General features: G+C 39.2%; 3 protein-coding genes across 5 annotated transcripts in view; 1 reads left to right on the top strand and 2 right to left on the bottom strand.

Moving 5' to 3' along the window:
- Nucleotides 1-53: 53 nt before the first annotated feature.
- brdt (bromodomain, testis-specific) lies at nt 54-16203 on the bottom strand. Of its 3 annotated transcripts, none has more exons than XM_016249524.1 (16): nt 15781-16203; nt 15562-15690; nt 14371-14583; nt 12373-12548; nt 11973-12247; nt 8873-8962; nt 8651-8785; nt 5599-5660; nt 5295-5457; nt 4732-5073; nt 4353-4441; nt 2966-3077; nt 2812-2879; nt 2533-2726; nt 2117-2315; nt 54-848 (listed from the first exon to the last, which is right to left on the bottom strand). In XM_016249524.1, exons 1-16 carry the CDS (start codon nt 16162-16164, stop codon nt 780-782), a joined length of 2700 nt encoding a protein of 899 aa, XP_016105010.1. In that variant the 5' UTR covers nt 16165-16203; the 3' UTR covers nt 54-779. The 3 variants fall into 3 exon arrangements, with proteins under 3 accessions (XP_016105010.1, XP_016105011.1, XP_016105012.1); XM_016249525.1 differs by having other exon boundaries at nt 4948-5073; nt 15781-16201; XM_016249526.1 differs by lacking the exon at nt 4732-5073 and having other exon boundaries at nt 15781-16200.
- A 562-nt stretch (nt 16204-16765) lies between these two features.
- Nucleotides 16766-20740, bottom strand: LOC107564438 (bromodomain testis-specific protein-like). The gene is made up of 6 exons (XM_016249534.1): nt 20668-20740; nt 20454-20595; nt 20222-20343; nt 17256-17621; nt 17037-17165; nt 16766-16942 (listed from the first exon to the last, which is right to left on the bottom strand). The coding sequence occupies exons 1-6, from the start codon at nt 20722-20724 to the stop codon at nt 16766-16768; spliced, it is 993 nt and encodes a 330-aa protein (XP_016105020.1). The 5' UTR covers nt 20725-20740.
- A 6473-nt stretch (nt 20741-27213) lies between these two features.
- LOC107564431 (transforming growth factor beta receptor type 3-like) overlaps nt 27214-27999 on the top strand; it is a 137102-nt gene continuing 136316 nt past the window's right edge. The window contains exon 1 of the mRNA XM_016249523.1: nt 27214-27372. The gene's annotated coding sequence lies outside the window, so the exon portion shown is untranslated. The remainder of the gene's footprint in view (nt 27373-27999) is intronic.

The raw sequence follows: 27999 nt of genomic DNA, 5'->3' as shown, positions 1-27999 counted from the left end.
AATGCTAAATATTTATACACGCATGCTTACAATACATTTCTGACACTACAGAAATATATATATATATATATATATATATAAAAAGATAGAACTTAAACAGGACAGGTTTAACGCAGCCAGCATATTTTCTGTTTAAATTGCTGCTTTACGTCAAATACATGAATTACCAGCTAGTAGGATAAACAGGGACAGGGCCCTGCACAGGAATATCCTTTACAGTTCTCACAACAGCTAGTGCAAGAAGACCAGCTATGCAATATTCATACAGCAGAAGTGTCGATGGAATGTGTCAAAGAATCAGATAGCAATAATAATCAAGAGAAGTAAACATTCTTCAGTATAAAAAAAACAAAAAAAAACTAACCATGTTAAAGAACACAAAAACTGTTGTGAAACCACAGACATGTTTCTCTTTCCAAACTACCTCAGACAATCGGCAGCATTTCAGTTCAGGCATTTCTGTATCCAAGCTTCAAACGGATCCAAATAACGAAAACTCAAGAATATACACTCAACACTATTAATGGAGCAAATATTGGTCTTACAACATCATACACGACCGTCAGTCCTTGACGGTTTTCTTATTTGTACAAGAGCTAATTTAGTACAAATGTAAAGTGATGCAGCTGTATTGCAGTATTTTTGCCCGTCAAAAGACTAAAGACCCGTTTCAGTCGCCAGGACTCATGGAGCAAGTCTGGGAAGGGAAAAGACGGCCTACACTGTTCACCGAACAGTAGCGCAATACACAAGCACATTTTTTTTTATTTGTTTATATATCAATCCAAGTTCTTCTCAAAGGTTGCCATTATGTCACTCTGCATGGTCATGTCAATGACTCCAGACATCTAAGAGAAACAACATTAAAAAGAAAACATAAAAGCATTACCATTATTATCATTAACAATAACAAAAAAACAGTAATGTTTATTGTGGTTATTAATAATAAAACCAAAATGTATATTATTATAATTAATTATAAATAATTGATTTGTTAATAATGATTTTAGTTATTTTACTTTTATTTATATAACAATATTTATAAAACAAAAACAACAATAATAAAGTTTGTGGTTAATCATAATTATAATCAACCAACACAACTTAATTACATGGTAAGAACAGTAACAGTAACAATGTTTACTGTGGTTATTAATTATTATTAATAAAACCACAATGTATATTGTTATTAATGCTAATAAACAGCATAACAGATATTTGTTATTAAACATTATAATAAACATTATTATATAGTTATATAATAATAATGTAACAAAGTTTGTGGTTAAGAAGATCTAATCACTAATTGGATTAAATGGTTTTAAAAAGGCATTAAAGGTGGGGTATGTATTTTTTTTAAAACGCTTTAGAAAACTGAGTCGGGCAGAGTACCAAAACAAACTTGTAGCCAATCAGTAGTAAGGGGCGTGTCTACTCATGATGGGGACGAGAGAGCGCTCAGTGCACAGCACAGCACATTAGCCGAGCGACGACAGAAAGACAGAGATGGCGGATAAAAACAAAAGAGGAAAATGTCTGCAGAACAAAAGGCGTCTTACGATTGTGTCCCATGTAAATGTCGGATCAGCTTTCCAGCGCTGGAGAGAACTCAAGGAGCAGAAGGCCTGTGATCGGACGCCGAGGTTGCTTTGTTTCTTCTAGACAGGTGAGCAACACAGTGTATACATCGGACACTACAGTTGCCGCGCCGCAACAGCTAAAGTCTGTCTACACTGGACGCGACAAAGCGACCGTTGAAAATCATTTGAAATTTGTTCTGTTTTCTGTCGGGGATTTGTCGTGCCGCGCCGCATCCAGTGTAGACAGCATCACTGATTATAATGAGTTCTACAGTATTTTGTCGCGCCGTTCGCATCCGGTGTAGACACGGTGTAACATTGGTTTTGCTTTGTTTCACAGAACTAATCTTTGCCTGGGTTGCGTACATGTGTGGGGCGGAGCTATCAAAATAGGGGCGAGACCCTTTTGGGGTAGGGGCGTGTTTGTTTTGGTGATTTGAAATATCAACATTGGCTACCAGAAATCACTTACCCCACCTTTAAATACTAACATTTTTTATTTACATTCTAAAATGCTTAGTGTGCAGTACACTCACAGCCTCTCTCCTACGGCGCTCCTGCTCTCTCTTGCGAGCCATCTCTCGTTCTCGGTCTACAGAGCTCTGTGGAAGAGAGCAGGGCTCAGGGGCTTTGGGGGTATCCAAGATGGCCGCCATCAGGAGCAGCTCTGCTGACTCCACTTCTGGCTTTGAAGGCGGGCAGTCCAGCTCGGTTTTCTGGAGCTGCTGCGTCAGACTAGAAATCATTAAAAGGCCACACTGTTAGCTAGATCAGCAAGAACAGTCATATAATCCTCACAGGGGGATATGAGTGTAAATTAATAATAGAAATACAATTTAGAATGCATTTGCAACAGCCATAGGAAGTTGTGGTCAGCTGGAATCTCGTCAATCAGAGATTGAAACTCCTCCAATTATTTACTGTTGCCTTGAAACTACGATTCTGTTTATACCCGCTTTTGTTGGAGTTGCTCTTCTCTCGACCAGCTTCAATCTGCAGTTTACGAGCTCTCTCTCGTTCCTCTTTCTCCATGGCTACTTTGCGAAACTGCTGGAAACTTTCCTTGGATGATTTGATTGGGCAAGGAGTTTGAGTAGCCATCTTACCCAGGCTTGTCCAGGAGTCTGCATGCTTTAGGACAATATCCTTTAACACACAAACAGGTCCAGGTTATCGGAGAGAACACCAAAGAGTGCATTTTTCATTTAGTACCCATATAAAGCATAGGTACCTTTTTAGGCAGGTTGGATTTGGTATCTTGAATGGGCTTGCATAGTTCACTGCCATCGTCCTTGGCTCCTAGAAAATGTGAAAGACCCCATTTCAAGAAACCACTGAGAAAAAAGGAAAGTACTCTGGTGGAAAACGGTGGGAGAAATATTGACCATGCATTTTGTGCAGCTGAACAGAGGGCTCTTCCAGTGTCTCCGGGCAGCTTTGCTCATCCCTCATGTTGGTTAATGGACTCTCATGCAGAGGTGACAACAATCTACATTGCTGCAGAGAGAAAGCAAGTACAAAAAGTCATTTGTGTGTCACCAACAACAACCTGGTCAAACATCATCCATCTGGGTAAAAAAACGCTGTTACTTTACTGAACATCCTTTTTACACACAAATGTCATATTAATTTTATACAAGAGTTTAACAAACAGGAAGTTAACACTGGGTGAGTTTAGACACTTTTTTTTTTTTTCTCTTTCTCCAATGACAATAGTTCCACACAAAGCTGGAGATCAGAGCAACACTGCTGTGTTTCTTTCCTGACTAAATCATTTTGAATGAATCATTTGAGTCAATGATTCAATGATCCATTCATAAAGACAGGCACTTGCTTTGTTTCTAAATGAATCATTTCTCTCGACCAGTTTCTATCTGCAGCAGATTACGAGCTCTCTCGTTCCTCTTTCTCCACAGCAACAATAAAGTCTGGAATAAACTTCATGACCTTTGTCCCGATTTTGACCCCAATTTAAAGTCTGGAGAAGTCAATGCTAGTTGCCAAATGTCAGAGCCAGTCTGCAGATTTGAGTTAACAGATTTCATAGAAAACAGTGTAGTGTATGACGGTCACAGAAACAGATTTGTTTTGGCTTCAGACTATGAATCAAAACATGTTTGATATTTTGAGCCAAATTTTGGAACACATTGTTTTCATTTGTCATGCGTCTCCCAGCAACAAGGCGCAGGTTTCTGCATGAGCTTGTTGTGATCAGAACAACTTTAAAGTCTGGTAGTGTACGATCCTCAGTTGTTCAGTGTATGAATCTGATGGCTAGTTTTTCCTCTGTGATTATTTACAAAGTCAGTGAGTGATGCCTTGCATTTTAAAATCTGTTCAGATTTTAAAAGTCGTGTAGTACAGTGGGGCAAAAAAGTATTTAGTCAGCCACCAATTGTGCAAGTTCTCCCACTTAAAAAGATGAGAGAGGCCTGTAATTTTCATCATAGGTATACCTCAACTATGAAAGACAAAATGAGAAAAGAAAATCCAGAAAATCCCATTGTAGGATTTTTAAAGAATTAATTGGTAAATTCCTCGGTAAAATAATTGGTGGCTGACTAAATACTTTTTTTCCCCACTGTATATCCCAGCCTTGCGTTGTGTAGTGTACTTATATATATATATATATATATATAAAAAAAAACACATTTGCAACAAACTATTATAAAATCCCTTTTAAATGACAACAACTTACTCAGACTAAATGATTAAACTATGCAAAAGAGTTTTTCTCCATATGAAGACAAGTTGAGCAGAAATATAAATTACCTCAAACTGAGAGCTGGAGGTAGGCTGACATCCTATGACGGGCATGGCTGCAGGAGGTGAGGTCAGAGGTGACAGAAGAGGAGGGACGCCTGCAAGATTGAGGAGAAAAAGAGAGAGATGGAGTTTACCTTGAATGATATTCTGTTTTACACATACATTAAAGCGGCGCTGTAAGTGAGAGACAGCAATGACATGCAGCTGGGAAGAGAACTATACTGATGACAAAACTAAACAAACCACCAGTTATGATGAACATACAATGCTAACCCACAATGGAAGGGGAAAGTTGCAGATGCACAACGGTAACACAGCGAGGGGAGCGAGCGAGGAACGGAGATCAGCGGGCGGGCGTATTGACACATCAAGGCCGACCTCTTACCTTCCTGCTCAGACTTATATGGAGGCTTTTCTGCGGCAGCAGGCGATGGGGGGCCAACCCGAGAGACCTGCGGGTCAAGAGGATCGAGCAAGGGACTACGGGGGAACAACGGGTCTGAAAGGAGTGAAGTGGGTGGGTGTGGGGGGATCGACACGTGGGAACATTTGGGTGAGGTGGCTGTGTTGTCATTACGGGGGGATGAGGCAGAAGTGTTACATAAAGGACTGGTGGCCTGGTCTGGAGGTAGGTTGAGTGGTAAAGGGGCAGTCCAGGTTTTACGAGGTAGCGGAGCAGCTTTGTCACTAGGTCTGGATGGCTGAGGCGGCAGTCGGCTGTGTAATGCTGTTGTGGAAGGAGGGCAGAGGGATGGACAGAAAAGCATTAAAGTGATGAATCAAAGCTGCCGACAACTAACTGGTCTCCAAATGCAGTTTTAGATTTAGATGAGGAATAAAATAAATCATTTTTATTTTTGGAGGTAATTTCATTTGTTTTGTACATGATGCGACCACAAATAACACATCAGTGTGAACAGAAGTATGAACAATGGCACTGAGCCTAACCTGGGATTGCCATGATGATGTCCTCTGCAGGATGCTTTGCTTGTTGTGACGCAAACATGTCTTTGGAGTCTTCCTCTGAGACTAGTGACGCTGGACGAGACTGGCACGTCACGACTGAGGCAGAAGAAGAATCCTTTACCTCAGCAACGGCCTGCCGCGATGCCTGTTTGGGGAGGGGGACAAGGGGGCAATGTTTCACACATGAAAAATCTGGCACTACATGAAGTGAAATGCTCCATGTACCAAATATTAAAGTAGGCCATTTAATATTGGCTGTCTCTTATTGGCTTGTGTGCTTTTTTACCTTGTTTTTATTTTTGTGGGCATGGCCAGGGGCTTTGCTTTGCTTCCTCTTAGCTTTCTGGTCTGTAAGACACACACAATGCACACTGAGGTCATTTCACTTCAGTCATGACTGCGAGAAAGGCCAATCCCATCCCATGGGCATTCCTGCTGATTTACTCAGTTTATATTTTATTACTGGAGTTCAGATAAACTGTATGCAATTTAAGTACTATTGAGTGTCACAACCACTAAATACAAAAATAAAAAAATATCAAGTTTAATTTGAAGTGGTCAATTTTTTTTCTTAAGTAAAGTGTGCACAGCTTGTGAAAGTGTTTTGTGATACAACAGTTGTCTATGAAAATGTGTTTTATTTAAATCTCTGGGTGTTAAGCTTTATACCCGTTTAGGTAAATAAAATTGAAACATCTTCAAAATATGCAACAGACCTTAAAGGGGTCATATGATGCGATTTCAATTTTTCCTTTCTCTTTGGAGTGTTACAAGCTCTTGGTGCATAAAGAAGATCTGTAAAGTTGCAAAGACTAAAGTCTCAAATCCAAAGAGATATTCTTTATAAAAGTTAAGAGTCAACCACGCCTACCTTAAACGGCTCGTTCTAACACGCCCCCACATACCAACATCACTATGTGGAAAGATTCGCATAACGCCGCCCAAATGTTCACGCAAAGAAAGGTGTAACTTTTATTCTCGCTGTAGTATTGTTGTTGCTGCCGCCGCCATGTCGTGAAGGTACTGTGTGATTCGTTGTGAAAGCGAAACTACTTTGTTTGGCCTTCCAAAAAGAGGACTATATCTGCTTCGTCATGCCTAGAGCTGATCCGTGCTGGTTGCTGAGGAAATACTACAACTTTGCGCTGTGGATTGCTGGATCGGCTTTCACCGTGGACGAATTGGAGTCCAGCCCGGGGTCTTCACATGTGGTTGCCGCAAGCCTCCTTCGTCGAATCCGCCGCCTCTGCTCACTCTAGCCCTCCGGCCATTCCTCACTTTTTTTCCCCGGGCTCTGCTCACTCTAGGCCGCCGTGTGACACTGTGTTTCGTCAAAGCGAAACTACTTTGATTTCTAGTCGTGTCCATTTTTGGAAGACCAAACAGTGGTTAAGTTGCATTTACAACACTGTTCCAGAACAGTTCAACCCAAATATTCAGATGTGTGCAGCACATTTTACGGAGAGTAGACAACAATGCCGGCTGTTCTGACTCACAGACTGTAAGCACGTTTTTTTATATTTAAAGCAAGTTTTTTGGGCAGTGTAGAGTAGTGCTTGTTGTTTGTAATTTCTCCGATCACAAATGCAGACATGGTTTTGTGTTTACGCGGTGCGATGTAAAAAGACAGTATAAGTCACTATAATCCATAATTATGTCCCCACTGGAGGCAACGAATGCCTTGTTTATAATGGGTTATGTTTTTGAATCATCGCTCTGGCCTGACAGGGCATCATCACAATATGGTAAGGAGTGTAACATTTCAGTCACACGCTTGAGGTATTCGGCCAATCACAATGCACTGGATAGCTGGCCAATAACAGCACACCTCGCTTTTTCAGACCGATGAGCTTTGTAAAAATCGACGCATTTCAGAAAGGCGGGGCATAGAGGAGAAACAATAGCACAGTATGTAGAAAATAATGTGTTTTTTGAACCTTAAACCGCGTTAACATTTCATTACACCAAATAAATGTTCTTTTTAGCAACATCATATGATCCCTTTAAGCAGGACAAGTGGTTGCCTCTTATGACAGCTTCAGTGTTTCCCCTAGGTTTACGGCTTTTGGGGTCACGCGCGCTTCAATACTAGTATACAAAACTGCACGTCTGCGCCATGCATTAACACAGACACGCAGAATTCATATTTAAATAGTCGTTTTGCGGCTTTGTGTGTGTGTGTGTGTGTGTGTGCGCGTGCATGCGCATCAGGGCGGAACTGCGTGATACAGAGAGTGCGACCATAACGTAGAGACCGAAATGACATGCCGTCGTGTAAATAAGATAAATAACATAAGGCTATTTAGTTTGTTTAATAAAAGACCAAGGTATAGACCCTTTCTATAGGAACGGTAACTTTAAATGACTTCTGTTGTGTCCTGGCGCTATAGAGAAAATATAATTAAATAAAATTAATTTGACATTTAAGGGGGGAGGGGGGGGGCCCTAATATAATGGCAGGGGAAACACTGAGCTTGTTTTGGTCCTACCTTCCATGTTCCAACTATAGTTTACAATCCAAGTACCCTCACATACAACATATCGATGTATGTTTTTACAATCTATTGTAGATTATGATTACATATACATCTCTGCATGAACACAAGTATTACAAGGTAATGCAACAGGGGAACCACATAGTAATGATTCAAAGCAGCAGTTTAAAACAGACCAGCTGTAACTCTTAACAGGGACAATAGCATATGACACATAAAATGCTCTCAGTTATGTTTGGTGAAAGTCCATATTGGAAACCGGCATTTCTTCAGAGCCCTTACCACTATTTTCTAACTTGAAAGTGCTGAGGGTGTATGAAACCAGGAAAACCCCACACCAAGAGCCAGCTGGTCTTAAACTTGTCTTAAACTACAGCAACAACATAAAAAAGTGATTGTGATAAAACAAGAACAAAATATCAAACATTGGAAAACAAATAAATAATAGCATCCAACAAAAACTACAGAAAGAGTGTGAGAGAGAAAGAGATGACATATTTTACTAATTTGGAGCCAAAAGTGCAAAATTTTCTTTATATTACAAAAGTGACAAAGGACAAGTGTAGTGAACACAAAAAAGGAACATACACCATTTATTTTTTTATTGAAAAAAATAAAATAAAATAATAAGTTGAACTGTGTAACGTTTCAAGTATTTGTTGTCCAGTCGATGTTCAGGTGAAATAAGTGAACGTTTATAATGCTGGGGATGTGTCCGAGTAAGCTTTACAATTTTTGGTTTGTTTTCTGCATCAGTGGCCAGATAGATAGCAGGGGGAACAGACTGGCCTGAGAGACAGTGAGTGAATAAAAGGGTTGGTGGGTAGGTGTGAAGCCGCTAACCTGAATCAGAGTCACAGCTATCAGAGGAGCTAGAGTCACTACAACTGTTGTCGGAGCTGGACGAGCTGCTGCTGCTGCTGCTATCACTCAAACAAGACGGATGGCTCGCATCTTTAAACTCCCCTAAAGCTTCAACTACACACAGAAGGGGAAACATACAGGTTTATACTGCATTTATATGATTACATAAAAAGGAATGAACAAATAAATGCATATACTTACTTTTGGCCTTTTTATCATTTGATTCTTCATTCGTGTGTTGTAGCTCTTTGTCCATTTCCTTGATTTTAGACTTCTTCTGGAGCTTCTTTTCTAATAATGTAAAAAGATCACCCATAAATATTAGATAAAAATGTCTCCTATTACACACTTTGTTTTGAGAGAGTTGTAGAGTATGCATCTATTTTGTTTAGAAAAAAGCCAATTTAAGCACTAATTAATCATGAAGTTCTAAAAAAAATAAAAAAATAAATAATAATAATAATAAATAAACCTTAAATACATATGACCTTTCATATCTGCAAACTAGTCGCTTTTCGGCGAAATTCGCCGTTTTGAATCAAAATATGTCATTTATGTGAATCTTCTAGATGCAAAGAGTTTTTTTGGGGGGGATGGGTCTGGGCGGAGAGAGAGGAATTGCAAGCTCGTAGACAGGAGTGTGTTCAAACAAAGTCCGTTTCTCGGTTCGACTTGAAGCAGCAATGCGCAGACCGATCGCTGTATGACATCAAAGCACCGCAAGAGCTACAGAGAGCAGATGGCTCCTCATGCGTTCAAATCGCTCTCGCGGTACTTTGATGTCTGATCGGTCTGCGCATTGCTGCTTCAAATCGAACACACCTCATCTCACAGCCGGTCCATTTTGACGGCACACATCCGCATGTAAACATTGTCGGCGTGGGAGTTCTTCATTGGGAGTTAAACAGACACAAAGTTTGCAACTTGTAATACAATATTGACTGTTTTTGCTCAAGTTCACTGACGAAGTTTCAATCAAAGCCACAACAGAACAGTTTTGAGTATCCGAGCAACACAGCGGTGTTTCGAGACTCGATACTGAATGAATCCACGTTTTTGAACGAATCAAGTGAGTCAATGATTCAGTAATCCATTTATAAAGATAGTAGTCACGTGCCTCTTTTTTGAATGAATCAGCCATTTGACTAATGACTCTCTTATTTACCTTCATCTACTGGTGGTTTGGTTTCATATTTAAAAGTATTGCATTTTTTAACTTGTACGTTAAAAAATATTTAAAACATTAAATCTTATAAAATTATTTATGCATTTGAAATTTTGTGGTGTAAATGCATTTATGGCACCCAAGTTTCATTAAAGGGGTCATATGATGCGATTTCAAGTTTTCCTTTCTCTTTGGAGTGTTACAAGCTGTTCGTGAATAGATAAGATCCCTAAAGTTGCAAAGACTAAAGTCTCAAACCCAAAGAGATATTCTTTATAAAAGTTAGTGTTAGATCACCCAAAAATGAAAATTAGCCTGCATTTTACTCATCCTCGAAGCATCCTAGGTGCAGTGTTGGGGCTAACGCATTACAAGTAACGCGAGTTACGTAATCATTACTTTTTTCAAGTAACTAGTAAAGTAACGCATTACTTTTTAATTTACAAGAGAATATCCGAGTTACTTTTTCAAATAAGTAACGCAAGTTAAATACTCTAGACAAACATTTGTGTCTTTTTTTATTGAAGTGTGTTGAAATTTCTTCTTCTGCATTCTACTGTCAGCCTGAGGCTTATTCATTTCACTTTTGGTGTGAAAAGGCTTTTATATTTGCCAAAAATATAACTTTTTTTTATGTTTAAAAACAAACAAGCAAGCCCTGTCCAGACTTAAAAATTAAAGCAAAAGTAACATAACGCATTACTTTCCATAAAAAGCAACTGAGTAACGTAATTGGTTACTTTATGGATTAATGCAATATTGTAATGCATTACTTTTAAAAGTAACTTTCCCCAACACTGCCTAGGTGTATGACTTTCTTCTTTCAGACGAATCCAGTCGGAGTTATATTAAAAATTGCCATTTGCTATTCCAAACTCTATCATTGCAGTAAGTGGGTGTTGCAGTTGAACAGTCCACAAGTCGTCAAATAAAGCACGCGCATTCATAATAAAACGTGCTTCACACGGCTCCGGGGGGTGCATAAAGGCCTTCTGTAGTGAATCCATGCGTTTTTGTAAGAAAAATATCCATATTTCAAACGGTTTTATGTTTACACGGCGCAATGCAATGCAACGCATAAAAAGACAATATAAGTCATTATAATCCCCCCACTGGATGCAACAAATGCCTCTTTATAATGGGTTTTATTGGTTTTGTCTCATCGCGCCAGGACACAGCATCACAGTACGGTAAGGGGCGTAACATTTCCATCACACGCTTGAGGTATTCGGCCAATCACAACACACTGGATAGCTGGCCAAATCACAGCACACCTCGCTTTTCAGACCGATGAGTTTTGTAAAAATCGATGCGTTTCAGAAAGGCGGGGCATAGAGGAGAAACAATAATATACAGTATGTGGAAAATAATGTGTTTTTTTTTTTACCTTAAACCGCATAAACCTTTCATTACACCAAATAATGTTCTTTTTAGCAACATCATATGACCCCTTTAAACATTCTGTGTAAATACATCTAATGCCACTTTAGATGCAGCTTCTGTTTTCTCTGAAGTGAAAAGATGGAGTTTGCTGATAGTATGCACTCTAATGTGAACATAAAATTTGCAAAAATAAATTACTCCACTGCTCACAAAGAGAAGTATGAACACCGATGACAACAGAGTTGCACTGTCCAAAAAGTTTGTGGTATACATGTGCTTTTTTACTTGAAGCATTTGTTGTCTTTTTCCTTTTTGTTGTCAGAGTGCACCAGAACGCTTTATTTACATCTTAAATTCTTAAATTTTCTTCTGAGGGGGAAGACCCCCCTACAAGGGTCATATTCCTTTTTGACCTCTTGTGAGTTTGCAGGTATGCTTTTAGATGAAGCATATAGATGGTTAAAAAAAAAAACATTTATGAACGCCTTCATACTGAAGCGAAAACACTGTACTGCTATAATCTGTGGGCATTACATTTTTTTCAGATAATGATGAAAAGTGTCGCCTGATTTGGCATATGTAGTTGCAGTGTCAAAAACATGCAAATACTTTCGATTTGCATGCCATTTAGTTGTATTAGACCCAGAGTGAAAGGCTTTTAGTACTACTTCTCACATAATTTTATTTACATACTTCATATATAATGTGTCCCAGCATAAAAAAAGCTGTTAATATTGACAGAACAGTACTCACTGTCAGTTTCTTTCAGTTTCTTTTGGAGGCAAGCGACAACATAACACTCAAGAGCTCGAAGGGTTGATGGCTTGAGAGTCTCAAAGTCGATCTCGATCTCCTCAGGGTCTGTGTCCCTGAGCAAGGGTTCTCTGGCTTTGATGATATTCACTACTTTGCCAAGCTTGTCTCCAGGAAGCTTGTTAATGTCTAGACTCAGCTGCCGTTTCTCCTCATAAGACATGGGTAAAGCATTCATCTCTTCCTCAGAGTCATATGCTCTGCTCTCCTTCCACCTGAGAACAAAGTCAATGTAAATTTTAATTTCTTTGAGAATTTGTCTTAGCATAAAGATCTATACATTATTCTTAGGGTAGAAATGGGGATGATGAGAGCCCACACGCTCCACACATTTTCTTACCCTGCCGACTTGCTGTTGGACCTCTTCTGCATTTTTGCCGGTTTCTTAATTTCTTCACCTTTTTGTTTACTGGACTCGCTCTCTTTCTTCCTTTTCTTCTTGGACTTTTCCCTTTTCTTTGGTTTCAGGAGAGGTGTTTGGGTCAGTAACTGGAGCTGCTCTCGTACTGCTTTCAGCTGGTGAGTAAAGACAGAAATTACATTATATAAGAGTTCATATATGAATACTGTCCATCTATAGTTAAAAACTTAACAAACAATTTTCACTGCCTACTGTACAAATGGGCAGCATCCAAACCCTCACAGCAGGCTGATTTTGAATGCACTCATTGGCAACATGTTAATGTCAAACCATATTACGCTTAAGCACAACAGCTATTAAAGGGGGGGCTTAATGCTATTCCATTTATTCAGAGTTATTTACACTGTTAAAGAGTTGGATTCTCATGCTAAACATGGCCAAAGTTTTAAAACACGATTTGGACGTATGACGGGGTATTTCTGTGCCAAATACACTCCTTCCGGGGTTTGAATAAGTTTAGGAAACTTTTGTTCGAGCATGGCCCTTCATGACGTCACGAAGATCGGAATTCCTTGTATGGGCACTTCTCCTGGAAGAGCGAGCACACATCGACCACAGCGAGAGCAAGAGCGCACCCATCAATATGTGCTTCATTTGGGTTACAGAAGTCGTCGGCAGCACTGCACAGGACTTGTTCCAGAAGAATGTCTCCAAAGAAGTGTGTTTTTGGATGTGAGGGAAAGATGACCTTTTTCAGCTTCCCAAAGAACCCAGTGTTAAGGGAACAGTGGATGCAGTTTGTTTTTCTGGCACGTGTGTTTGTTTGTTCCGGTCATTTCGGTGACAAATGTTTTATAAACAAGGCCCTGTTCGCTGGATGTGGAGACTGTTTGATACTGAAAGATAAAGCAGTCCCAGCAATAAAATATTGTGGTTATGAGCTGAAATCGAAGGCGGTGAGTAAAACTGCATCTAATTTCTGTGTTTTGTTGTCAATCTTTAGCTCCGCCCATGGCACACCTCCAGGAGCTTGGCTGTTTTCGGAGAGAATCGTAAAACTGTATCTTTCTTTTATAAATCTGATAAAACTAAAGACTCTTCGGAGATATGAAGGATGCAATACTACTATACTACTATGTACCGTATTGGCCCGAATATAAGACGACCCTGATTATAAGACGACCCCCCCTTTTCCAGATGTACCTTTTGGAAAAAGGTTTTTTAAAAACCAAATCTTGTTTTTTCTCAGTAAAACACATTTTGTCTTCAACTATTTTCATATTGCATATTTTTCCTATTTTAATTTTTGTTTCGAAAGTATGGTAAAAACTGGTCAAATGTACCAACAATCACATTTATAAAATATACACTTTTTGATATACCATAAAAAAAAAAACTTTTTTTACCAAAATCTTATGAACAGTAGAAGTTAAATCTTACTGTAGTCTTCAAATCTGGGTACTGTCTTACGTTTTAAAATCACAAAGTGAGTTTGGTCCCATCAGGCTAACATGACAGTCACGACTCATTTGGCGCCACCTATTGTTGTGGGTGTATTATTGACATGTCAAAGTCTAGACCCTGAATGCGTTTTTTCAGATGTATTTCCAAGAAAAAAAACTGTCTTATATTCGAGTCAATACGGTAATACTCAAGATTAACGTGAGATTGGCAAAAATGTGTGTCATGTACCCTTTAAGCTTACAGCACAACATACACAAGTACAAATCAATTTGCAATTGTGCAGACTTAAATGTCCTCCTAATTATATTAATAAATGAGACCTCTCTTGCTTCTTGGCAAAGAACATACTGGAATTATTTTCGCTACAAAGATTACATGCAATAATGCCATAGAATTTGCTGAAGGAGCCAGCCAGTGTGACCACATTGGGTGTGACTATGGTGTTGTGACGGTGTTGGAACAGAGGATGTGTGTATCCGTGAAGGGACTCAAACGTCTATATGTAAGTCTTACCTGTTCCTCCAGGCTGGCGAGCCTTTGCGTTCTCTCCTCTTCATCCTCTTCTGTGTCGGAGGACTTTTCAGATGGAGATGATGATTCGCTGTCACTGCTCTCAGAGCTGGACGGACTGTGTGTTCTCTCCTTCCTTACTCTGTTCTGACTAGAGGCTGGAGCTGAATTCCTCGGCTCGTCAGGAATCTTGGAGAACCGAAACTCAAAAACATCCTGGGCGAAAAAAAATAAAATAAAAACTTTAACATGGAGTTATTTACACTGTTAAAGTGTTGGATTCTCATGCTAAACATGGCCAAAGTTTCAAAAAATTATTTGGACGCATGACGTCTGCACCAAAAACACTCCTTGCGGGTTCAAACAAGTTTTGGAAAGTTTTTTTGAGAGCATGACCCTTCATGACGTCATGAAGGGTGGAATTCCTTGTATGGGCACTTCTCCCAGAAGAGCGCGCACACATCGACTACAGCGAGTGCAAGAGCGCACCCATCCATGTGCTTCATTCGGGTTACAGAAGTCGTCGGCAGAGCTGCACTGGACTTGCTCCAGAAGTATGTCTCCAAAGAAGTGTGCTTTTGGATGTGAGGGAAAGATAACCTTTTTTAGCTTCCCAAAGAACCCAGCGTTAAGGGAACAGTGGATGCAGTTATTTTTATTTTCGGGACAGCAACAGAGTTTTGCACGTGTGTTTGTTTGTTCCCAACATATCGGAAACAAACATTTTATAAACAAGGCCCAGTTCGACGCTGGATTTGCAAATTGTTTGATACAGAAAAATGGAGCAGTCCCAGCGATAAAATATCCCAGTCATGAGTCGAAACTGCAGGCGGCGAGTAAAACTTTATCAAATTTCTGTGTTTTGTTGTCAATCTTTAGCTCTGCCGACGGCACACCTCCAGGAGCTCGGCTGTTTTTGCAGACAATCGTAAAGCTGAATCTTTCTTTTATAAATTTGATAAAACTAAAGACTCTTCGGCGGTATGAAGGATGCAATACTACTATATAGGTACTCAAGATTAACACGAGATTGGCAAAACTGTGTGTGTGTTATGTCCCCTTTAACCCTGTCAGGAAAGACTGAATTTTCTGAGAGCAATATGCAAGTATTGTATTTATTTAAAAAAAAAAAAAGAAAAAAAAAAAAGACAAACAATGGATTTTAAAAGACGATCAAACCACATAAAAACACACCTGAAGTTTCCTTGCCATGGTCACTACCTCATGACCAGGTGGATTGTATTTGTAGCAGTTTGAGAACATGAGCCGCATATCTGCAGCAAATTGCAATGCATCGGTGTACTCACGAGCTTCCATCTTTTTCTGTTAGAAAAAAAAATATGCCCATTACATAGCAAACAATAACAGTGAGCAACGTTTATCCAGTAATATTAACACAACCATGGTACTCACTTTGATGGTACTCATATCCATAGGTTGGTGAATGATTTCATGATAATCAAGAAGGCCCAGTCCCTTTGCATCCACAGGCTTATAAAAGGGCCAGGCGTAAGCAGAATGCTTTTTGGCAAACATCTCTTTCAGGATGGCATTGCAGTATTTGAGTCTCTCTGAGAGTTTGTTCCTTCTGCCCACCTGATGCTGTGGTGGTGATTCAGGAAGGTCTTTACAGGGAGGTTTGATGGGTCGGCCGCTGCCTCGCCTGGAGAATAACTTAAGGACTTTTGGTTCTGTTACACAAGAGGACGACTCATAGCTGGAGATGGAAGAGGCAGAAGGGGTAGTAGTGTCTGCTTTTCTTTTCACACCATTTTTCAACTGAAAGACAAGGTACATGCAGATTACAGTTAAATAAAAAATATGCAATCTGTGTTTTTCCTGTACTATTCCACCTTTAGAAAATACTATTTCCATAATTCAGTACGAAACAACCAAGCAGCCCTCATCCGTGTCAAAGAGGCAAAACTACGCCAATTAATCCTTGCCAAACACTGGGTCTCATTTATTAAAGGGGTCATATGATGTTGCAAAAAATGAGGCCGGCCTGAGCAGCGGACGGCGGGCTTGCGGCAACCACATGCGACGACCCCAGGCTGGACTTCGCAGCGCAAAGTTGATGTATTTCCTCAGCGACCAGCACGGATCAGCTCCAGGCATGACGAAGCGGATATTGTCCTCTTTTGGAAGGCCAAACAAAGTAGTTTCGCTTTCGCAACGAAACACACAGCGCCTTCACAACATGGCGGTGGCGGCAACAACAATACTAGAGCGAGAATAAAAGTTACGCCTTCTTTCTTTGCGTGAACATTTGGGCGGTGTTATGCAAATCTTTCCACATCGTGACGTAGACATGTGGGGGCGTGTTAGAACGAGCTGTTTTAGGTAGGCGTGGCTGACTCTTAACTTTTATTAAGAATATCTCTTTGGATTTGAGACTTTAGTGATCTTCTGTGTCTGAGGAGTTTTCTGATGGAGATGATGATGATTCGCTGTCACTGCTCTCAGAGCTGGACGGACTGTGTGCTCTCTCCTTCCTTACTCTGTTCTGACTAGAGGATGGTGCTGAATTCCTCGGCTCGTCAGGAATCTTGGAGAAGCGAAACTCAAAAACATCCTGGGTAAAAAATTTTAATATTCTGCATTTACCCATAGGAAAATAAGACAAACAATGGATTTTAAAAAGATGATCAAACCACCTAAAGACACACCTGAAGTTTTCTTGCCATGGCCACTACCTCATGGCCGGGTGGATTGTATTTGTAGCAGTTTGAGAACATGAGCCGCATATCTGCAGCAAATTGCAATGCATCGGTGTACTCACGAGCTTCCATCTTTTTCTGTTAGAAAAAAAAATATGCCCATTACATAGCAAACAATAACAGTGAGCAACGTTTATCCAGTAATATTAACACAACCATGGTACTCACTTTGATGGTACTCATATCCATAGGTTGGTAAATGATTTCATGATAATCAAGAAGGCCCAGTGCCTTAGCATCCACAGGCTTATAAAAGGGCCAGGCATAAGCAGAATGCTTTTTGGCAAACATCTCTTTCAGGATTGCATTGCAGTATTTGAGTCTCTCTGAGAGTTTGGTCCTTCTGCCCACCTGATGTTGTGGTGGTGACTCAGGAAGGTCTTTACAGGGAGGTTTGATGGGTCGGCCGCTGCCTCGCCTGGAGAATAACTTAAGGACTTTTGGTTCTGTTACACAAGAGGACGACTCATAGCTGGAGATGGAAGAGGCAGAAGGGGTAGTAGTGTCTGCTTTTCTTTTCACACCATTTTTCAACTGGGTACATGCGTACATGCAGATTACAGTTAAATAAAAAATATGCAATCTGTGTTTTTCCTGTACTATTCCACCTTTAGAATTCCATAATTCCATAATTCAGTACGAAACAACCAAGCAGCCCTCATCCGTGTCAAAGAGGCAAAACTACGCCAATTAATCCTTGCCAAACACTGGGTCTCATTTATTAAAGGGGTCATATGATGTTGCAAAAAATGAGGCCGGCCTGAGCAGCGGACGGCGGGCTTGCGGCAACCACATGCGACGACCCCAGGCTGGACTTCGCAGCGCAAAGTTGATGTATTTCCTCAGCGACCAGCACGGATCAGCTCCAGGCATGACGAAGCGGATATTGTCCTCTTTTGGAAGGCCAAACAAAGTAGTTTCGCTTTCGCAACGAAACACACAGCGCCTTCACAACATGGCGGTGGCGGCAACAACAATACTAGAGCGAGAATAAAAGTTACGCCTTCTTTCTTTGCGTGAACATTTGGGCGGTGTTATGCAAATCTTTCCACATCGTGACGTAGACATGTGGGGGCGTGTTAGAACGAGCTGTTTTAGGTAGGCGTGGCTGACTCTTAACTTTTATTAAGAATATCTCTTTGGATTTGAGACTTTAGTGTCTGCAACTTTACAGATCTTCTTTATGCACCAAGAGCTTGTAACACCCCAAAGAGAAAGGAAAAATTTAAATCGCATCATATGACCCCTTTAATATTTGCATGAATTACTTGCATTCATACACACAGGAGAACATTTTTTTGCCCAAACAATTTTATTATGCACAATCACCTCTTATGGAGATCTAGAATTCAGGTACTTGTTGCTTATCAGTAGGGTGCAACGGATCGTAGATGATCCGTGATCCGTATGGACCAGGCCCCACGGTTCGGCACGCATGTGATTCGCTTATTAACCGTTAAGTTTAACCATCATAGAGTGAAAGTTTATCATTTGCACATGTTTTGTCTTGCCAATTTACACATTCAAGCAATTTTAACTCAGGCGCTGTTTTCTATGCGCTCAGCCGCATAGACCGCAAACACCGGAAGCGCGCACACGCAGAGAGAGAGACACCACATGAACAGCAAATTGATTCCTTTGTCACAAACACAAAGTTATGTTAAAATACCCGTTTTGGCAAGTACTGTAGTAAACACAGCCGGTTATGTCTTAAATGAACATAAACAGCTGCGAAAGAAACCGGATGTGTGTCAGTATTAGGTGGGTGCGTTTGGTCTTAGAGACAGCAGCCAATAAATACCGGCTTCTGTCTGCTAATCAAATAACACCACAGCTTTAACAGAGATTACTCTGTATTTAACTTGTGCGGTGAGCACTATTGTGTAAATTTACACTTAATTATTACATATCTGCACCTGAATACTACTTTACTGACTTTATTTGTAACTGTTATGTTGTAATCATCTAATGTGTGTAATTGTTCTTGTTTTTTACTGACTTTATTAGTTAAGATAGTATTTTTTGCTGTGGTATAGTACTTAAAATAAGCTTTCACAATTTTTTTTGCTGATCTGATCTGTGACTCAAAATCCATAATATGATCCGAACCGTGAGTATTGTGATCCGTTGCGCCACTATTTATCAGTATATACAATTTTATGTGAACATGTTTACAAGTTCACAGGAGCATGTAATTTTAGCTTATGGGTGGTTTCAACTGTCTCTGTCTCTACATTTTTTGTTAATTTATAATACATTTTATTACAAAAGTTATTGATTAAAGAATGATTTGTTTGTGACGGCACAAATTTGTGAGTATGCATGGATAGTGAATGAGACCCGTTATTTGCCTTTATTCCTAAAGAACATTACAGAGATTTGACAGAAAGTGGGTAATGGAATTGGAAAAGTCCACGAGATGGTACTGTGCTTTTGTTCTGTCTCTGTCATTCTGTTGCACTGCGGAAGCTTCTGTCATGAAAACAAATTCCTCGTATGTGAAAACATACCTGACAATAAAGCTCATTCTAAAGCTCATTCTATATTTAGGTTTATAATGGCTCTGGTTCTTACCTTATTGATGAACAGGAAATGTAGTTTGCGAGTAAATCTGCAAATTATTTCATTAACGTCAGCTGCCTCCGTAATATTTTCTGATACATACAAGTGAAAATCAATGCACGTCATAAATTATAAATTTATTATTATTAATTATTTGGCAGAATATTAGCGAAAGTGGTTTTCTCCGTTATCTCATACATGATGTAAACGTGCTCCGGCTTGGAATGTTTAGTGCAAGTGTGAGTGCAGGCCAGTGGGGGAGTGGGGATAATCGCGCTCAGGCTCGGTTCAAGGCAACCGTGCCTAGTGAGAGTACACCCTCAAACTTGAGTCAGCTAAAGTGCTTCCCACCACACTACTGGTGCCAATGAGACCTGTTATTCTTATTTAATTAGCATTTTATCACATGCTTTGTGAAATTCAGGAAAAAAATAGGATGTTCCGATCAAATAACTGTAATTACCAGGTGTACAATGAGTAATATCGTCCGAGATCACTTGGTGCAAGAAACTTATGATACTACTGAGACACAAGTTAAAAGTGCAAGTGCATGTGGTTTGAGAGGTACTGACTTTGGCTGTGAGTTGTGCAGACAGGGGAGCAGAAGGAATTGTGTGAAGAGCATCTGGAGGGATGACGGTCACTGTTTGTTGGAAAACCACCTCAGACACAGGAGACTGTGGCCTCTTTAACACTGCAAAAATAGGCAAAAGTTAATGTAATTTCCACTCTCCACTGCCAAACACAATGCAAAAACCTGAAACGTAGTAATTTGCCATTATTTAATTTAGATGACCTGAATACCTGCTGTTGTCTTCCTTCCTCCTTTCACTGGAGCTTTAGATGTCAGAGCAGAGATCTCAAACTCCTCTTGGGGCATCTTTGCCATCTTCTCCAAGAAATGCTTCTCAAGAGCTTGAGCCATCCGAACAATATCATCTCCTGGCTGAAACCAAATATTGCATTTCAAATCTTCAATTTTTAGTAACAATACACAAAACGAGAGCAGCACCCTCACCCGATTGTACACGTAACAGTTTGTGAACATGGTGTTGAAGTCTTCTATACACTCCATTGCCTTCCAGTAGTAATTGTTAGTATTTACACAAGAAAAACAATTCGAAAATAAAAGTTAAAAATGCTATTTTATTTTTTGTAAGCTATATAAAAACAGTTCGTTTCACAGTGGTTTGCTTGTGATTGGGAAGGGAATCTTTTTGTTTTTGGAGGGGAGCAGGGAATGTTGTACATTTTCATCGATAAAGTCCACTTGAAAGCTAAAGACTCATGTTTGTTTGTCTTACAATTAGTAGTTCACAATTAGTCTATACAAATGTAGCGACGTTGCGACAATTTATTCCGGTTTGTTTGGACAAGCACGTGCCAAATTACAGACTGCACATGGGAGAACGACATTACTACTCAGAACAGAAAAAAACTGCAAGTCAACAAAACAGACAAACTATTTAATACTGAATTAAAAAAAACTCCCTATACTCTAGGAGTGCGATATACGCCATATATTGCGTTTATATGCAAGACATGTTTGTTTCTTTCCTCAGCCCAGGGACATGCGTTATATAAACCCGACGACCTCTAAGGATGACGCAACACTAACTTCCGGCTCAATAATAATGCTTAATAAGGCTTAAATAACGTTTTACGGACACCCGTTACCTTATACAAGCATAGAACACACTACAGATAATTAGAGACTGGTTTGCATTAATTCAATGAATAATTATGTTAGCAAGCCTGGAGTCACAAAATGGCGCCTTGCTAGTTTTAGCATAGCATAGCCACACATTACCCCGCCCCGTCAGATGCTGACATTGAGCTCAGTTAGCAGTCCCTCCCCTAACCATTCCGTCAGCTAAATGAAGCTAGTTCAACCTGGATCCAAAATGTTACCTTTCCGTCTCGGGAACAACAAAGTTAAAACGGCCGAACTGAGACAGACGTTGCGGTGCAGGATGAGCTCTGCTGGAAAACGTCACCGGATCTTGCTGATGCTTTGCGCCCGAAAAAAACCCTCTTTGAAAACGACTTAAAGAGTTTTGAGTTTAGTTTTCAACGCCAACAGAACAAATTAACGTCACATACATGTATACGTTTGAAATTACTCGGTTTCTTTGAAAGGTTAGTCAACAATGGCGGACTTCTCTCACGGCAACCGCCTGGTATTTATACCCTCCTGCTGAAAGCGCCTAATCCCATTGGACAAGACCCCTCACGTGCTCCCTTCTTCCCCCTCGCGGCTTTAACGCCGAGAACATATTCCTTTAAAATGTATCGCATCGAAACCTCCCTATTTTTATAGCACAAGCAACTCCGAAACGCCATTTTACAATTAAACCTGTTTATTTTTTACGACGGCGGACGAACTCCTATAAGAAACCGACAAGTACGTCAGAGTATTTTTTTTTAAAGTGCGACATAACTGGTCTCCGGACATCACATGACCATTCTAGAACATTCTGTCGATCGCTATAGCTCAATTCCCCTCTTTAGTGTCTGGTAAATGATTACATTGCGGCTCTTTTCCGTGGCTTTGTTTGTCATCTTCTGGCGAGTGTTGGACATCGGTCATCCCTGCAGCTTGAAAAATCTCACAAAGAGAACTATGATATGATAGAGCACTGAGCAATGCTGAAGGGAGGCGAACTCAACTACTGCGCACGCGCAACTTGCTTGATAGTGATTGGCTTCTCAACTGACGCTCAATTGACGCCGTGCTCATCTTTTGTGTAAGAAACGCCGTACAATCTTTATGAAACCTCTTCAAGCAAGCTTTATATCACAAAAGTTTATAACACAACCCAACAGGAATACTTAGAATGAGGGAGAAAAATATAACAAAATAAATACATATAAATAGAGCACTGAGCAATGCTGAAGGGAGGCGAACTCAACTACTGCGCACGCGCAACTTGCTTGATAGTGATTGGCTTCTCAACTGACGCTCAATTGACGCCGTGCTCATCTTTTGTGTAAGAAACGCCGTCCAATCTTTATGAAACCTCTTCAAGCAAGCTTTATATCACAAAAGTTTATAACACAACCCAACAGGAATACTTAGAATGAGGGAGAAAAATATAACAAAATAAATACATATAAACACACACACACACATGTCTGGTTTGCTATTCTTGTGGGGACTCTCCATAGGCGTAATGGTTTTTATACTGTACAGACCGTATATTCTGTTGCCCTACACCAACCATACCCCTAAACCTACCCCTTACAGGAAACTTTGTGCATTTTTAGATTTTCAAAAAACTCCATTCTGTGTGATTTATTAGCATGTTTACACATGACACGAGTCCCTATGAGTCTGTGTGTATTCAGGTTTAAGTCCCCACCAGAATAGAAAAACAGGTACACACATTACACACACACACACACACACACATATATATATATATAATTTTAACACAAATTAAACGTGAGTGAGGGTAATCAACATGCATCGCAAGTAATATAGAGAGATTTAAGACATTCATTTTTTTTAGCTGCTTTAGGGATTGAAATACAATTTTGCTAAACATTTTTAAATGCCACAAAACATGGAGCAAGAAAATCTCCGTGCATTAGGCCTATACTTTCTTTGATTGGAGATAATCTAAGTTTGCCCCAAAATGAAAATGTTGTCATCGTTTACACGTTGCTGCAATCTTGTTTGCTTTTTTCCTTCTGCGAAACACAAAAGGGGATTTTAGGTGGCGTGACAGCCTCAGTCACCATTCACTTTCATTGATCTTTTATCCGTACAACGATAGTAGTAAATGGTGACTGAGTCACTCTAACTAACATTTCCTATTATATTCTACGAAAGAAATAATAACGATGACAATTATCATTTTGGATGATGATTTCTTTAGTCTGTTTCAGCGGCATTATTTGAAACAAACCTTCCACAAGAGGGCACCATATGCCCTATTTTGGACGGAAAAAGCTTCCACTACTATGTTTTCTTCCTTGTAGTGCTGCTATAGCTACAAAACTTGCACATGTAGGCTAATTACACATTTACTAAAAGAAATGGTTTAGCGGTGTCCTCTGCTTGACTATGAATATTTAGAGAGAGCTAAATAACAAATGTCATACATAAATAAATGTCATACATGTTGATTCATGTTGTCATGTTTGTTTTTCTTCTCATTTTTTGTCTTTAAGGCAACTTCAAGGGAATCTCTAAGTAGCCATACATAAACATCCCCTGTATTTGCTCATAGGTCAGATGAAAGGCTTCATCATGCCATGTGGCTCCAAGGTCAAGAGTTCAGAACCCGGCATTCCACAGGGTCATATCTCATATATGTTATGAGATGTTATTCAGGAAAACACTTTCACATCTAAGGACAGAGAGAGAGAGAGATCAGGCCATGGTGGGAGAAGGGATATATGTTTCTATGCAGATATTACATATGTAGAAGATATGGTGAGCCCTTCCATTTTTAAATACAATACCACCAGCGTACTGTTATGGATTAGGCATTACTAAGCACTATTCCAAAAAAAAAATATTGGTAACACTTTACAATAAGGTCACATTAGTTAATGTTAATGAATGCATTAACTAACATTAACAATGAGCAACACATTTGTTACAGTATTTGATAAAAATGGTTTATAAAAACCTTGTTAGTTCACTTTAGGTCCATTAAATAATTGTTATTATTAATTCATTTTTATTTTAATAATGTATTAGAAAATGTTGAAATTAACATGAACTAAGATTAACAAATGCTTTAGAAGTATTTTTCATTGTTAGTTTATGTTAACTAATGTGGTTAATGTTAATAAATGGGACCTTTTTGTCAAGTGTTACCATATTCTCTATTATTTTACAGATGGGTTTCTTTATAATTTCACAAAATGTCCCTAAGTTTTTTTTTAGAAAAACTATTTAATTCAAAGGGTTTGACAAAAATCATAAATGTGAGCAAAACAAAGGAAATCAAAGAATTAGGGCAGGGATTCATGTTCAGGACTGGATTTCGTTGCATCTTCCTCCCCGCCTGTGCAGATGCTTTGAGTAGGCCTGGTTCTGAGGCATACATATGCATGAGAAGTGAAAAATGACATGGAGCCTCTGAGTACATCTTCATTGACACTCAAAAGCAGCACATCAATGTTTTCAAGACAGCAAGAAGCTCCAAAACAAAGTTTTCTATCTTGCCAGGGTGCTGTCTCATTAGAGGCAAATCACGACTCTGACATTTACACTGTAAGCAGTGGTAAAGCATTTCCATTTCCTTTAGAACGGAGCGGAACATTTCAGTCAGACAACATAAGTCTGTTTGTTCGGGGAAACAAGCCGGGAGAGGAGGCAGAGGCAGAATAAAAAATAAATAAATAAAAAAATGAAAATGCAAATCAAAAGTAAACAGATATATCCCACAAAAACAAATAGACACAAACATGCATCTGTGCATGAGTTTAACTCACAAACAACCCTACAAAGGATATTGCATTTATCCTTTGCTTATGTTTAAAACTATCTAATCTAATCTAATCTAGTCATGGCCTAATGGTTAGAGAGTCAGACTTGTAACCCAAAGGTTGTGGGTTTGAGTCTTGAGGGGAGTGAATGACCAGTGTTCTCTTCTACCTTCAATACCACAACTGAGGTGTGACCCACTGAACCCCCAACTGCTCCTCGTGTGTGTGTGTGTGTGTGTGTGCACTAGGATGGGTTAAATGCAGAGCACAAATTCTGAGTATGGGTCACCATACTTGGCCACACATCATGTCCCTTCCTTTTCTAGATCTTTAAGGCCCCAAAGCCAGTTTTTGATCCAGTGTTAGTGTCTATAAGGAAAGGCCATCTAAAATCAGGTCAGCGTGCTGTTTGCCTTGAATCAAATCAGTTGGCAATGGCAGACTGATACTCCTATCTCTAAAACATTTAACAGATAAGACACACACTACAGCAGATCTGATTTAGTACTATATCTATCATATCAGAGAAATGATTAAAATGTCACTTATATGATTTCACCCTTAATTCATGTTGAGTCATGACATATTTTTTTTTCTTAAATTGCTTAACATCAGCAGAATGCTGATTTAAATGTGTATGGAAGAATAAATGCAGATGAGGTGTTTCACAATTATAGAATCTAATTTTTTATTTTATTTTTGTTGCTGTTGTGGAACCACATATTGAGATGAATGTAGGTCTCTTGGATGGTACTTGGTGTAGATGACATTGAGACATCAGCGGCTTCACCTTAGATTAGATTATGATTGAGGTCATACTCTTTTATGGCAAGTGTGTGGTACAATGGGGTGAGCTGAAGCATCCCACACACGGAGCATCTGACAGGGCTTTCAAAATAATAAAGTCAAAATTGTACATTAATCAACCTTATAATAATGCTCATTAAAATGTAATTGCTTAACAGAACAGAAATGCATTCAAATATGGATAAATAATGATCAGTTATTTGTAAATAATTGTATAGTTATAAAGTTATTTGAATGTACATTAATCATGTCTTAAAAATGTTACTTGTTCATGTTATTAATGCATGTGAATAGTTTAGCTTTGACACAATACTGGGCACTTTTTCATTTGATTAATAATTGTATTGCAATCTAATGAATTGCTAATAACATTTATGTCAAATCGGTAATATTCCTTAAAATTTAAATCAGTCTGTTCAGTTTGTGAGGAGTGACACAAACACTATTTTTAAATGGGCTCCTGGGTAATCTTGAAAATTTTACTATAATTAAGAGCCACAAAAGACATTTTCCAAAGCTAGCTGGAAGTTAAGAAGAGAGTTTACCGCTTCCTGTTTTAATATTATATAATGTTAATGTGAAAGTATTACCATGTTCATTTATTTTGTCTTACAGTGTGACACCTCCAAATAATAGAAAGAGACATTTTCAGCATCAGGCCTAAGCATAAAATAGGTAAAAGCTTTGCTTGTGCAGATTTGAGTTTGGGTGCCAACATAGCTAGCTGTATTGTGTCAAATAAAACAGGATGCGCATAAACTAATTTAAACGGCATTGTTCTAACACTAAACTTTATTCGAATTTGATTAATGCTCATATGAAGAGGAATATGCTATATTAAGACTAAGAGGGCTTATAATGAAGAGGACGACATGGAATATAAGTGGAAATAAAGGAAATATTGTGTTTAAAAATGTTGAACAAATGTTGAAGAGACTTTGTCACCAATACAAGCTTAGAAAAACATACGACTTCCGCCGAACTTTTCAAAAACTGTCAACTGCTCTGTCATTTTATAGCTAGCAATCATTTTATAATAATAAATATTAGGCTTATTATAATATTTATAATAACTATGTTATTAACAACAACAACAGTAATAATAATAATAATAATAATAATAATAATAATTATTATTATTTTAAAAGTAAACTCAAGTGTCATGACTGCGGAAGTTGATGGGTTTCAAGCCCACTTCATACTTCATCCTCTCATTTGTCTTGATAGATGTAAATCGCAGCCTCCTCCTACTGGCCCCTCCCACTCAAATACACACAGACCCACAGAAAGCGGGAGAGGCGTTTAAAACTGTTTGAGATCAGTCACCGACTTTGTCATCCCGAAAACCGTGGCGTTTGTCGCACGCTTTATTACCGTACTGACGGAAGATTTCGCTCAGACGAAGACGAAGGAAACGCTAGACCGTGAACCCCCTAAGAAAGTTTTCTTCAGCATTACTGAAGATTCGCTGGTATGTCACGTTGTTTCTGTCTTCGCTTCTTTGAGACGTGTAAATTGTCTTAGGATTGTTGTATGCGCAGTTTCGGGTTCTTGTAAGAAATGTAGTTGTATAGCATGTTTACAGTCGCATGCTCACGCACGTTGTTAGTTTCGCAGCACGTTGAGTCTCGCGACGCGACAAAACTAGTTGACGTCTGCAATGCAAAGTGACGTTCTTCAAGCGCACGTGAAGATATAAAGCCCATTAGATCTGATTAAGTGATTGCTAGATGTTCGTGTTGTGTAAGTATGCACGATGTCTGCAGATGTTGTGATGTGGTCAGGATGAGATGTGAAACTTGGTGCCTTCTGACAGCTGAACTGCAATGTGTCGTGCTGCAGAAAAGAAACGTGAAAATCACAGTTTTTTCCCCCTCCATTTACATGAAGCCCAACTCTTTTTTTTTAGGATGAGTGGACTGCCTTACACAGGAATTTCATTTAATCAAATTAATGTAGCCTACATAGCTCACATAACACTGGGGGTACAGTCATGACATGAATCTCTTTCAGTGCATGTAAAGACAAAATCCTCTTCCATTTACTAGTTGCAGGTATTGTGAAATTCTCAAGCAGGCCAGTAAGTATTAGATATTAC

Source organism: Sinocyclocheilus grahami, unplaced genomic scaffold (assembly GCF_001515645.1).
Source record: "Sinocyclocheilus grahami isolate Dianchi unplaced genomic scaffold, SAMN03320097.WGS_v1.1 scaffold934.1, whole genome shotgun sequence".
In the NCBI taxonomy this organism is placed as follows: Eukaryota; Metazoa; Chordata; class Actinopteri; order Cypriniformes; family Cyprinidae; genus Sinocyclocheilus; species Sinocyclocheilus grahami.
This window is presented reverse-complemented; position numbering and strand designations above follow the sequence as displayed.

Coding starts and splice junctions, on each gene's coding strand:
- brdt (XM_016249524.1), bottom strand. CDS start 16,164: ATGTACCTTGTCTTTCAGTTGAAAAATGGTGTGAAAAGAAAAGCAGAC. Junction 12,549..14,370: donor TCGCCAGCCTGGAGGAACAG/GTAAGACTTACA, acceptor TTTACTCACCAG/CTGAAAGCAGTACGAGAGCA. Junction 4,442..4,731: donor ATATAAGTCTGAGCAGGAAG/GTAAGAGGTCGG, acceptor TCAATCTTGCAG/GCGTCCCTCCTCTTCTGTCA.
- LOC107564438 (XM_016249534.1), bottom strand. CDS start 20,724: ATGGAGTGTATAGAAGACTTCAACACCATGTTCACAAACTGTTACGTG. Junction 20,344..20,453: donor AGGAAGGAAGACAACAGCAG/GTATTCAGGTCA, acceptor CTATTTTTGCAG/TGTTAAAGAGGCCACAGTCT. Junction 16,943..17,036: donor CCATGGCAAGAAAACTTCAG/GTGTGTCTTTAG, acceptor TTTTTTACCCAG/GATGTTTTTGAGTTTCGCTT.